Here is a 12,907-nt window from a genome sequence, read left to right on the forward strand (position 1 = left end):
GGTGATATATCAAGTCGAGATGGGCTATTTGGGCTCCGAGATGGGGCCAGTGTTATTTGAGGCAGGCCTTATAGAAATCCCCACCTCGGCTAATTTATTAAACGAGGTGTTTACGTTATAAAAACCGCCTCGGTTAATAGATTTAATGTCTATTAACCGAGACAGACATTTTAAATCGTTCGTCTCTGTTAATCGATTTTTGCGAGGTGATTTTTTTTAACCGTCTCGATTAATGAAAAATGACCGCTTCAATTAGTCGTAAGCATTAACCGAGGCGGTTTAAAATTATGCTCGCCTCCGAGGGCTTTTTTTAAAGGTCATAATTAATGTTTTTTTAGTAGTGAATGCATCAGTTTCCCGTCCAATGTCCCGGCCAAAAGATATACGCATATGTGAATATCAAATTGAACAGCATCTAGATCGTACTACATACATAAAGGCTAAAATAGACATACTATAGTAATTGGAGATCTGAACCGAAAGCTTCCTACGAAAGTTAGATGCACAAGCTGTCAAGAGAAAGAGACAATATGAGCAATCTAAATTGCATTTTAGTATTTCACGCATTCACTTGTCCGTACGTTTCTACCTTTCTCCTTTGGCCAGACCTCACACAACACATAGGCAAGATTAAGGCATTTCATCAAATGTTTTGCGGGCACAAACAATGAAACGGTACAGCAGCGGAGCAAACAACATCAACAGCGACACCAGTGACACAATCAATCAAGCACAAGGGGGGCACTGCACCAAAGAGTCAATTAGTTAGAGGCGCAAGCAATCACTGAAATGTTACACTACAATGGTAGCTTTATTGGTGCAGCAGCTTACCATGCATAGCGTCCGACAGGGTCGAATCACAGCTACCTCTCTCCGCTGCCGCCGACAAGAGGTGCAACCAGGACTCGAGCTTCTTCCGGCTGTGGAAGAAGGCGGCGCTGCCGACGTGCCAGGCGCCAGAGCCTGGAGGGCAGCCCACGCGGCGGCGCGCGGCTCGCACCACATCCCGCGGCCGTCCATCAACCGAGGCACGCAGCGGATCTACGTCCACCTCAACACACTCCGCTACATGCTCACCCACATCAAGGCCTTCGACGCCTCGCTCTCGTCCTCGTCCTCCTTCGCCGTGGCCGAGGTCATCGCGCTCCGGCTCATCTTCCTTGACTCGCGGAACTCCCTTTACCAGGGCCTCTACGCCCGCGGCGTGGGCGACGCGCGCATCTGCCCGGCGCTCCGGCTGCTGAAGCAGAACCTATCGTTCCTGGTCACCTTGTGTTGGTGCTGAAGGACCGGGCGCAGCCGGTGGCGGTGCGAGAGGTGATGCGGGCCACCTTTGAGGCGTTCCTGATGCTGATGGTGATCCTCGCCGGGGGCCGCGCGGTGCACAGGGGCGCGGCGGGGAGAGGTCCCAGTCGGATGTGCGCAGGAGCGGCGGCGCCAGAGCGCGCAGGCCGGCGATTTGGGAGGGTGGATTGCAGGGGAGGAGAGAGGAGGTGGGGGAAAGGAAGATCAGGGCGAAGGGAACTCAGGGATGTGCTCACCCACGGCGGACCAGGACGGGGACGGACGAAATCCTATCGCCGGCGCCGGGTTCGGGAGCTGCTCGTGGCGGCGATGTTCCCGCGGACGGCAGGCGGCGGCGGGGTGCGGCAAAACGGATGTTGTAGCGCTCCAATTCGGTGGCTGAAGGTGCCGTGGCGGCTGTCTTCTTCTCCGGCGTGCTTGCGCTGCTGCGTAGGGGACAGAGCGGCGGCGCGTCCGTCGCACAACCGGTGCTGGCTTTATGATTTCTGGTGGCGGAGCGTGGTACGGTAGGGGGCCGAGATTATCGGTCGTTTGAAGCGGACGGGTGGTTAGGGATTCAAACGGACGAGCGTGGATTCGAAGAGGCGATCAGGAACCGTCCGAGGCTGGACGAAGCGGGGGTCGCACCCAGCGACGTACGACGCAAAGCGGCGTCCCGCTTAGGGAATTTTTAGGAGTAGATAGAGAATAGGGAATTTTTAGGAGTAGATAGAGAAGAGATACGTCCAAATTTCTCACATGAGTAGTACCGTAGTAGTATATATAGATATACATATATAGCTACAGATTACAGATAGATATACATATAATTAGATATGTAGTATGCAGATAGAATACTAGCCTAGAGATATATATAGCCTAGAGATATATTCTGAATCAATTAAATTTATGAAGAAAATTCCGCACTGCTTGCCTGTACACAATTAAAAAGAAACAAAAAAATGAGCCATCCGGGCCCGGCAAACCCGCAGCCGTTTCCAGTCAGGGTTGCATGACAAGCGTGGCCACATTCTAGGCCCGCATGTCAGGCTCCCCCCTCCGTTCCACTGGCTGGCAAAAGGAAACGAGGGAGAGCGCAGTGCCCAGAGCAGCCGACGAGGAGCCTCCACCTTTCCGTTTCCTCACCCCACGTCGCAGCGCCCTGCAAAACTCGCCCCCCGCCTGTCCTTTCCCCGTCGCGCTCAGATCCACCGGACGTCGTCCAGACACCGGCTAGCTCTCTCCTGCCGCCGCCGCCGCCCATTTTCATCGTCGTTCTCCGCGGCACGCCTCGTCGTGGGAGGGTTTAGTTTAGCTCGCGGGCCGGCTCCGTTCGCCGGGAATATCAGAGCAGAGGCAGAGGGGAGCTGGAAGATGCTCGGAGGCAAGCCGGATCAGTGCTGCTTCGTGTGCAAGGACGACGGAGACCACCTCCGCCGTTGCGACTTCAGGTAAGCCCTCGCGGGGATTGTCGTTGTGTAGCGCTGGTGAACGTGCGGTCCGGCCGGTATAATAATCCTCGGTGCTTGTTTTTTTTTTTTTGCGTGTGCTCAGCTTCTGGATTTTTCCAGACATCCGGCTTGTTTTCGTGCTCGTCGGCGCTTCGTGTAGCTCTGACATGGTTGTAGCCTGTAGGCGGTGCTGCGTGCAGCGTATAGAGAACGGCGAGAGGAGGAAGAAGCGTAAAGCTTTAGCTGGGCTGGCGAAGCATTGTAGCCTTATGGGCCTGTAGCTGCCGTTATGGGCCGCGAGTTTTGGTTATTTTTGATGGGCCGCCTGTCGGTTAGCGTTCAGTTTTTTCTGGCCCGTCTGTGGGGGCGATGTCGCAGCCGTGCGAGGTCGTGCTGGGGCCTGGGCCCGGCGCTGCTGGGCCGCGCCCGCCGGGAGTGACAGAGAGGCCACCGCGCGTCTGCGCTGTCAGGATCTGAGGATCATGCCGGCGGGGAGGCGACGGTGGTGGCGGCGGCGCTCGGTGCCGAAACCCTACACGAGAGGGAGGGGCTCGGCCGCCCGGCCGGGAGAGAGGCCACGGGTGGAAAACACTTGCGTTTCGCGGAGAGAAGCGAGGGCCTGACTTGACGCGCGAGCGACGTGGCCTGTTCTGCTGGGTTTTCGCCGCCGCCGGACGGGGCCGGACACCGCCGGCGGAAGGGCAGAGCGAAACCAGCGAGGGATGAGCCGCGGCACGTGGACGCCTGGACGGGGGATGCAACGAGCGCCGCACTGCGGCTGGTTGCCTTACGTCAGTGCGTCCACGCCCAAGTGTGCAAAGGCAAGGCGAATAACTGAGACGTGCAGGCTGAAATTTGCATATATTTTTTGCATGGAAAATTTGATACGAATTATCGGTCCGTTTTCTTATTTGTCTTGGGGAATCGCATGTGTATTAACTACTTCAGTCTTGAATCTTAATCTCTGTAGTACGTCATTGCTGGCTTGGGAATGAATGAATGACTGACATCTCGTTGATTCGGCTCATCATCATTTTCGAGCCAATATTTGCCAACTGATCCTCACTTTGCCTCGTTACAGGAACTGCCATCTGCGCTGTTTGGAGAATAAACATGTCTCTTTTTCTAGTCACAGCGAGCAACTCATTTGTGGTGAGCGTTCTTGTGATGCCCTATTTACTTTTCCTGTCATGAATGCATGGATTTTCAGGGTTAACTTTTTCCTTCTTGGAATTACGATATTTTTCTTGGACCGTCAAGCTTTAATCGTCCTGGGTTATACCTAGCTACCTGTTCCAGCATCATGCAAAATGGCTAATAATCTAGACAGTAATTAAATGGTCGCAAATAATCAGTAGCTCTGCACTTAGACTTGCATGATCTTGAAAGTCTTTCTTCAAATGTTGCTCTGCAGTGCTCCAAGCTATGGGCTTACGATTTATTGTGCGTACAGACATCTAATACTACGTGACCCCTAATGCTATTAATACTTTGGCCTAATTTTTGTTATATACAGATTGGCACATATGTTTCAACTGCAGACAGAGTTCACATTTTCAGTGTCTGTGCTGTCCTAAATCGGTTTGCCATGACTGCCTTGGCAAAGTTGGATTTGTCGAGTTGAGAATGCAGCAAAAAGGATTTTGCACCAGCTGCTTGAACAAGGCTATCCTGATTGAGAAGAATACTGATATTGATCCTCGTTGGGTAAGTGTATGCATATACTAAACTTTTTTTTTGCATTACTGTATTGAGTATCCATTAGTCGATTCTGCAAAGAATTTTACTGTATATCTATTTGTAGTTATTTCCCTGTGTAATCTGTGTTGTCTTTTTAGGAAGGATGCCAAGGTTGTTTAGAATTCATACTCCCTCCGGACCCATATGTTAGGCGTACTGTGGTTTTTCATTTTGGCCAGTTTGTTAGGCGTGTGTCTGTTCCAATAACGGTAATTAATTCTCGGGTAGGAAAACGAAACAGTTATGCATGCATGCATGATTAAACCATTGGTGAAGTAGCCTGGTTTAAATTATTTTTCTGGAGTAGTTGGTGCATGTAGCCATGCAAAAGGAGGTTAATGAGATTGGAGTAATTAGCATGCACACGGATCGGAGGCTTTCCTTGGTATGTGGACTTCTCTTGACGCCTTAGAAAACGGTCCAGAGGGAGTAGCAAAATTCGATTTTACCCCTCCAACATATAGTTTCGTTTTGTGCTCTCTGACAAATTTCATGTTCATCTCCAGGTACAGAGTGATTTCAGCAAGGCAGAGATAGAAGAAATTTTGTTTAAAGACTACTGGGAAGACGTTCAAGACAGAGAACATTTGAAATTGCTGAAAATGCTGGAAGAAGCTCATTTTATTCTTAACAAAAAGCTTGACCTTAATAGATCAAATTCAGAGAAATTTCCAGATAAAGATCACATGTCAGATACAAATATATTTGCTGAAAATGCTGCCATTGAAAAAACAATTCCTTTGGACTCTAAGGGAGAACAGAATAAAGTGATCACATCACTGAAGGACAAGTCAAACAAGAAAACATATACTGGTTGGGGTTCTGAAGAGTTAATGCGATTCTTGTCAAGTTCTGGAAAGGACACATCAAAATCTCTTGATGAAGATGAAATTGTTGGAGTTATCATGGCGTACATCAAAAAGAAGAATTTGTTCAAGAATAATAAGAAAAAGTCTTTCTTGTGTGATGAAAAGTTGCACCTTTTGTTTGGGAGAAGAAAAGTGGGTTGCGAAAGTATCCGTAAGTTTCTAGCAGTTCATCTAGCTGCAAATTCTGTTTCAGAGGATGAAATTTTTTATGGTTCTGAAGATGATGATGTTCCAATTACAAAAAAGAAACCTCGTGTTGATGGTTCTGAAGATGATGATGATGATGGTCTTATTATGAAAAAGAAACCTCGAAATAGTATGGACTTGAAGATTGTTAAGAGGTTTTCACAAAGAAACAAGAGATGTTTTGCATCTCTTAATGAGAATAACATAAAGCTTATTTATCTGAGAAGATCTTTAGTTATCGATCTCTTGAATCATCCAGACACATTTGATCAGAAAGTTGTTGGATGTTTTGTCAGAGTCAAGAATGCCCCCATAGTTCACAAGTACGAAATGCCTAAAAATCCATACCAGCTTGGGCTGGTGACAGGTAAAAAAAAAAGGGTCAATTGCAAGTATTCTTTCTTATCCCCGATGGTCTAGTTTCCTTAATTTGTTGAGCAGCACAGAATATTTATATTAGTAAAAGCATGACCCATATTTGCAAACATCTCTCTAACGTACTCCTATAATATGTCATTACAGGCATCAAGAAATCTTCAGAAGAATACAAGATGAAAGACACATGTACCGATATTCTCTTATGTGTTACTGGTTTGTGGGATGATGTCAAGATCTCAATGCTCTCCGATGAGGACTTTACGCAGGTATTACTTTCATAATCCAGAGTATTAATTGTTTCTGACGGGGAAAAAATAGTTCTACCTCAGTTTTATGGTAGGTTATCAGTATTAAATAGAATAGTTTGTACAACATTGATTCGTCAATTCCCTTTGTTACAGGAGGAATGTAATGATCTTGTTTCTTCAGTGAAAAATGGACTTCTGGAAAAGCCTACAATTGTAAGATCACATTTCGAAACCTTTGTTCTCCTTAATTCAGTTCCTTACCATGTGATTTACTGGATGAGAAGAGTTACCATGCTGTTTAAAAAAAATATTTCTTATAACTATCATTTTCATTGTTCTACCGATGAGGATATTTTCTTTATCTGCATGTGCTGCATGTATGTATCCATTTATTGTGCCCATGATATGAAATTCACTGGGCCAATTACTAGCTACTTTGTGACTGTCAAAACAGTCACCAATTCCTCTAGCATATTCCAATTCTTGTCTAAATTGATATTTCATAAACAAGTAGATCAGGAGGATTTTTCCTCATACTCTACGTGTAATTAGATAGCCCTTTGCATTTCTTTTGTTGCTCTTCTCTTGGATATTTAAAACCCTTGAAATACTAAGTTAGGAGGAAGAACAAACCAGAATATTAAGAGAAAGGAAATTCAATAATATGCTGGCCAGGATATCCATACATTTTTTCAATAGAAGGGTAGAAAATGTTGAGTTTTACATGAATGTTACTTTATTCATTACTCGGGGTTCTCTGTTAAGTTGTCTCAATATTGTTGATGAGATGGCCTGTAAGATTGCACCAATGTACAGGTCCTGATTTTCATATGCCGAGTTCCTATTTAGTGCTCTGAGTTCTCTCTTTTTGACAGGCTGCACTGGAAGAGGTGGCAACTGTACATAAGGACATAGAAAATCATGTAAGTGCACTCAGAAATCAATAGATGCCATTATTTTGATACATGAATATGGGTAAATGAGAAAAACTTAATTAGTAATTTGTTATCCAAATAATCAAAAGCAGTTAGCATATTTCAAAAGACTCCGGAACTTCTTTAGGAGTTTCGATATCAACCTTAGTTTGCTCTGAAACTTGTATACATAATTTATTGGTGCCCTCTTTTTCTTTGAAATATCAATATAGGTTCACTTTAATTTATTCTAATCTAGTCCTATAGCAAACAAAAATAATTTTGGAATTTCAATTGGTCCTAGTGGGCATGGTACTTTCAAAATATATTAATCTTCTTTCCGCTGTTAGATACAACTTGAAGTCTGAAAGGAAAATTGCGAGTCTTCATAACTTCTTTAGTCTTACCATTTTAGTAATCTATCCTTGCTTTCCATATGTTAGTGTGTATCCATTCCTATTGACCAAATTTCCATTTTTTCAGTGGATTGACAAAGAAGTTGTGAGACTGGAAAGAGCGATTGAAAGAGCAAATAGAAAAGGGTGGAAACAAGAATATCCTTTGCCGATTGGCTGTTGTGGTCTCATGTTAATATATGTATAATGTTTTAATTCTAAGATGTCATCTTGCTTTCCTTTTATACTATTCGTAGTACATTTTCTTGGACTACTTGAGAAAGTTCCTCAATGTTTCTTCCTTGACTGTTTGTTCTGTTACATTTGAGGAACTAATGCAGCAACTGGAGCTGCTAAGCACCGAATCTGAAAGGATGCGTCGCCTTGAAGAGGTTCCGGAAATTATTGCGGATACAGAACAAGACGGAAATGAAACTGAACTCGAAGTTGAAGCAAGCAACTCTTCTCAACAGAATATAGGTGCAAATTAAATACATGAAAATTTTTGTCATAAAAAGCTATTTCTGTCTATATGTTTTACATTCATAATACCAACATCTCACAAGGGAATGCCATACATGGTTTGTTTAGGTGAAATGGAGATATTTTACTTTGTATCTTATAATAAAGTGGTACTGGAAATCCTTTGTTACAGTTTCTTTAGCTTTGCAACGGAATGATCCAGCCTGATACATATTAAATGTAATCCAGTTCATGGAATTATTACAGTTTCCATTTAATAGTACTCCCTCCATCCACTTTTGATAGATATATTTCAAAAATCCAAATGTTCAAAAATGATAGCTATATTTGCTATTGGCATGGACTGTGGTAATAAATAGCACTAGAAACGAGAAGTTCTCAGTTAAAACATTGGAGGACCAACAAAAAAATCTATGTTGCATTTATTAGATTGATAAGCACACTTGGTGCCCTTGATCATTGTGCCATATGGAAATATATCCATCAAAATTGGATGGAGGGAGTATATTTCAAAGGAGCTTATTTGGCAAGGTTATGCCTAATCCACATGCACCTTTTTTTTTCTTACAGTATATGAGGCGTCGACCTTAAAAAGCAAGTAATAATATAAATACATTCACTGTTCAAAAATATAAGTAACAAAAAATTATAACTTATAATGATTAAAAAAACTCGATCTCGGGGAGGGGGGGGGGGAGGATGGTCTTCGAAGCTGTTGTAGGGCCGAACTCCTCGCCGATGTAGCTCCCTGTTATCCTCCTCAGGACGTGGAAGACGGCCCAGGGCCATCTTGCCCGAGCCGTTGACCTTCCAGTCGCCACTCGGAAAACCTCCCGTCTCCGATCGGAGACGCGGAGACCCGTCCTAGATGCAAGACCACCCTGCCAGCTAAGAGAGGGGCTCCTATCTGTCCCCACTACCACTAAGTGTAGCGCCAAACCACGCCGCCTTCCAGATGGAGCTGGAAGATGAGGCAGCATGTCCGCAGCTCCGCGCTAGCGCCGCGTGATGCACCCACCCGAAGCCTCGGGGGAGCGGCACCAGCAAGTAGGACGGACAGGGGCAACCCCCATGGCAGGTCAGGTCCAAGGCCACCGGGTCACCGAACCGACACCAAGGAGAGACCAAGAAGGCCACCAGAGTCATGGCACACCCTTGCCTGATTGGCAAGGGAGCATGCAGACCAGTGGCCTGGCTTACCTAACTCAGGCAAGCAGCCTTCGCACTCCTGAGGAGGATCCTCCGCCGCTCGCAAGCATTCTTCAAGCACCAGAGACATAGAGCAGGCCCGCCCTCGTCTGGAGGACAGGCACGAGGTGTGAGGAAGAGAACTACTAGGAAGATCTCCATGAGTGTTCTTTGATGCGGAACCAAGCATCCACGACGCCCCTATTTATAGGCAAACATGGACACGAACGGCCGCGGCACCCAACGGACCGGTCAAACATAGCGCACCGAAAGTCCTCATCAAACCGCATGCCCTCCTTCAATGCTAGAGGATCGGGCCCAGCGTGCCGAGCAACCGCCGCGTCGGTCGGGGTACCGCCGCCGTACGACCCACCAATGGGAAGCGACCGCCATCGGGGGAGAAGCCGATGCGTCCACAATGCAGTGACAGGACGCGCCGGCAGACCTTGAGATTCCATGAAGATAGCCCTCCGGCCGGTCAGTAAGACTGGCACGCCTCCATCACGCCAGCACTGCAACCCGCCGAAAGCTGAGAGCGCGATCTGACGGATGGGATGCCCCGACCGGAACCATCAAACCGAGTCCAGCGGCTTCACGATTACAAAAAATCGCAAAGCCACTCAGGGGCCTCTGATGGGGGCATAAACCCGGGGTCCCTAGCAGGCCCGCCTTAAGCAATAGCGGCCCAACATACTATTAAGCGCTTTCCGGCAAAGCCCACAAAAGGGTACGAACAAACACCGGCCTCCAACGCCCGGCCCGGCTGAAGGCCGACCCCCCGGGGGGACACGTGGAGGCCTCCTGACCTAAGACTCCCCGGGTCAGCGCAGTACCAAGCGACCCGGACCGTGCACTCCAAGAACACCACCCCGTACGACGGGCGTGCCGATCAAGCCAGTCCCCGTATGGCTTCACACGTTGCCCACTCCCTCCGCACGCCACGCCTGCGTGATCCACAGGACCCCCTGACAGAGGCTACGCAACGGATGAGAGACAGGAGAGAGCGTCAACGAGCTCCATCCCGCACGCCGTAATGATGGCTTCTTCTGAACACCACTCCATTACGCCAGCGACTATGACAGGGCTGCACTGTCTGACCATGGCAGGGCGCCCCTCAATGAGTGTGCCGTCCTTCGGGTAGAAGCCACGCAAGGAAGGACGTGCAGTGGCGGTACGGACGGAGGAGCCCATACGGACGGACAAGAAAGGAGACGGCCGCCGAGCGACTAATCGAGTGGCGAAGCCACCCCGACTGACCAAGGACGGGACAACAGCTAAACAACCCATCATCCAAGAAAACCAACCTGACACAAGCCTCTCCACTCCCGACCGACCGGGCGGGGCCCGCCGACTGACGAAGATGAAGGACCCCCGGGCGGAATCAAGACACCTCGATAGATATATGTAAACAGGGGCCCCACCTTGAACTACAAAAGGGGAAGCCCCCCCACGTAGGAGAGGGTTCGACTCCGAGAGATTTAAGCTCGAGAGAACATACTGCTTGAAGGCTTGTAAGCTCCCCTCTGAACTTTAAGCACCTGGGCTCGGGAGCAATAGAGCAAGAGAACCACCCCCATACTGGACATAGGGCATTTTTCGGCATGAACTAGTCTAAATTCTCGAGTCATTGTGCGCTACACCATATCCAATCCAACGCACGACACACTAGCAATTGAGTAGTTTGATAGTTCGCTATTTTCCGAGCCAACAGTTACATTAGCAATTGCTATATGCAAAAACATATTTTCTATTCTCTATATAGGTGGAAGAAAACAAGCCATATGAAAAACAAAACCACAAATAGCCATCAATATTAAAGTCTATTTATTGAAAGTGCATGATTTTAGAAAAAAAAATAGAAAGAAAAATCATCAAATTTGGAGTATTAATGGAGAAATATCATTACAAGTTTTAATTCTGGATCAAAAAGAGAGAGCTAGCTCTTTATATGTTCTTCATTTAGATCATCTGCCACATGGCACAATTTGATTGGCCTAAAACATTTTTCATGACTGGAACACCTAATTTTCATGACGGTTTACACAACTATATCATGAAAACAGTAAATTTCCATGACTGTATGTCGCACCTTCACGAAAATACGATTTCGTGACAGGTTCTAAAGCACCTTCACGAAAGTAATTAATTCTGTGACGGTTTGGTCATGCCTCTCACGAAAATAGGGCACCGTCATGAAATTTCGATTTTCTGGTAGTGAACGTATTTAACTGAACATCACCTACGACTCACAGGCACATGTTGGTGCATATGAGACATTATGTGCATCCAGTTAATAACTTTATACTCACCAAGAAAAATAGTTAGAAACTCATAATATGTGTGAAACTCATATCTGCACCGTACCTCATATCTGCAACAGCTCAATCATCGGTCCCTTGTGTCTGTTGTAGAGACTCATAATAGGTGCCGGCCACACTGATTCCATTTTTGCTGGTGAAAGGCTTATAGTGGGATTTGAGAACCTCCCAGCCAGCACTCAGTTCAGATATACAAGAACTACTTGTTCCAAATATAAATATTCAGTGTGATCTGAATTATCATGTCCATCATAACAAGTGACCAGACACTAGCAGCTGGCACCCTCCTGACTAGTACCTCATTGCTAGCCAGTATTTTTGCATGGGGTATGCCGAATCAAAATTTTCATATGCGAACCGGTAAAAACTATTTAGCAATTCGGTAAAGTTTCATAAAAATTTCCCTGCAATATGATACACAATTACTAAATGGTATAACAAATATTAGATTACAATACAAATAGTTCAAAACAATATACTAATAGTTTATAATATAAACAACACAAACTTAAATAACGAATATGTAAATCAATTGAACTAAATATGTGAGTAAACAACCAATGCAATACATCCCTAATTTCTACTAGATACATCTATAAGGTACACCAATTGAATTATACATCATGGTAAATCTAACAACAACAATTAGCTAACAAATTAGATGGTAGAGCTGCTCACCACTTCACCGACAGAAAGTAGGGTTGAGGCAAGCTACACGTCAAGATGTCGTGGACAAGGCGCCGCGCAGACGGGCTAGGAGTGGGTGGGCTAGGCTTTGCCGCCCTGGTCGTCTACCCATCTGGGTCTAGGACGCACCAGGGCAAGACCGCAATGGCACCGTCGCCCAGCCGTCGGGGAGCGCCTAGGGGCAGGGCAGCGGACGAGCTGTGGAGCAGTGTGCCGTGCGGGACTTCAACTTCCAGGATGAAAGGACTAGGGGTACAGGTCCAGCCGGAGGCGGTGGTAGCTCCTCCATCCTAAAATAAATGCACTTCTAAAATTTCAGAAAAGAGATCAATGTTAGTGTAAAATTACACACATGTATATCCCTATAAAGATGTAATCATTGCACCTCGAGTGAAGAGAAACTAAAAAAGATAACTTGAGTTGTTTGTCCTATAAAGATGTACTTACTTTAAGATAAATTTTGAGCTCTACAAATGCACATATAATAGGATGGAGGGAGTACGTCTACACCAGCCTAGGGTGCATGTGCCATCCGTTTAGGTTCTGATTAGGATTCAGATATCTCAAGTTAAAAAAGTCAGTAGATTTACATAATAGTTCAAACACCAACAACGTAGTTTTATTCGCATTATACAGTATATATCTTTGGACCCGACTAACCCACCCAATCCATCTAAGCTAACAAAAAGAATGAGTGGGTCAAAAACAAAAAAAAAAAATAACACAGACCTAAGTGGCTAATCCTGGGTTTACACGGTCCAATCGC

At 46.1% G+C, this 12,907-nt stretch overlaps 1 protein-coding gene and 1 long non-coding RNA gene across 2 annotated transcripts; one reads left to right on the forward strand and one right to left on the reverse strand.

Annotated features, from left to right (window-relative positions):
• Positions 1-531: 531 nt before the first annotated feature.
• Positions 532-1,957, reverse strand: LOC120691797. The gene is made up of 2 exons (XR_005682381.1): positions 832-1,957; positions 532-744 (listed from the first exon to the last, which is right to left on the reverse strand). It is a non-coding gene; the product is annotated as an uncharacterized LOC120691797 (long non-coding RNA).
• A 1,865-nt stretch (positions 1,958-3,822) lies between these two features.
• LOC120689030 (uncharacterized protein At5g08430-like) lies at positions 3,823-7,103 on the forward strand. The gene is made up of 6 exons (XM_039971376.1): positions 3,823-3,887; positions 4,252-4,442; positions 4,982-5,897; positions 6,053-6,174; positions 6,310-6,369; positions 7,032-7,103. Exons 2-6 carry the CDS (start codon positions 4,362-4,364, stop codon positions 7,101-7,103), a joined length of 1,251 nt encoding a protein of 416 aa, XP_039827310.1. The 5' UTR covers positions 3,823-3,887; positions 4,252-4,361.
• Positions 7,104-12,907: the final 5,804 nt, after the last annotated feature.

Source organism: Panicum virgatum, chromosome 9N, assembly GCF_016808335.1.
Source record: "Panicum virgatum strain AP13 chromosome 9N, P.virgatum_v5, whole genome shotgun sequence".
In the NCBI taxonomy this organism is placed as follows: domain Eukaryota; kingdom Viridiplantae; phylum Streptophyta; class Magnoliopsida; order Poales; family Poaceae; genus Panicum; species Panicum virgatum.

Excerpts from the sequence above, each read along its gene's own strand:
- LOC120689030 (XM_039971376.1), top strand. The coding sequence starts at position 4,362 with ATGCAGCAAAAAGGATTTTGCACCAGCTGCTTGAACAAGGCTATCCTG. Across the intron at positions 6,175-6,309 it reads CCGATGAGGACTTTACGCAG|GAGGAATGTAATGATCTTGT; the intron begins GTATTACTTTCA and ends CCTTTGTTACAG. Across the intron at positions 6,370-7,031 it reads TTCTGGAAAAGCCTACAATT|GCTGCACTGGAAGAGGTGGC; the intron begins GTAAGATCACAT and ends TCTTTTTGACAG.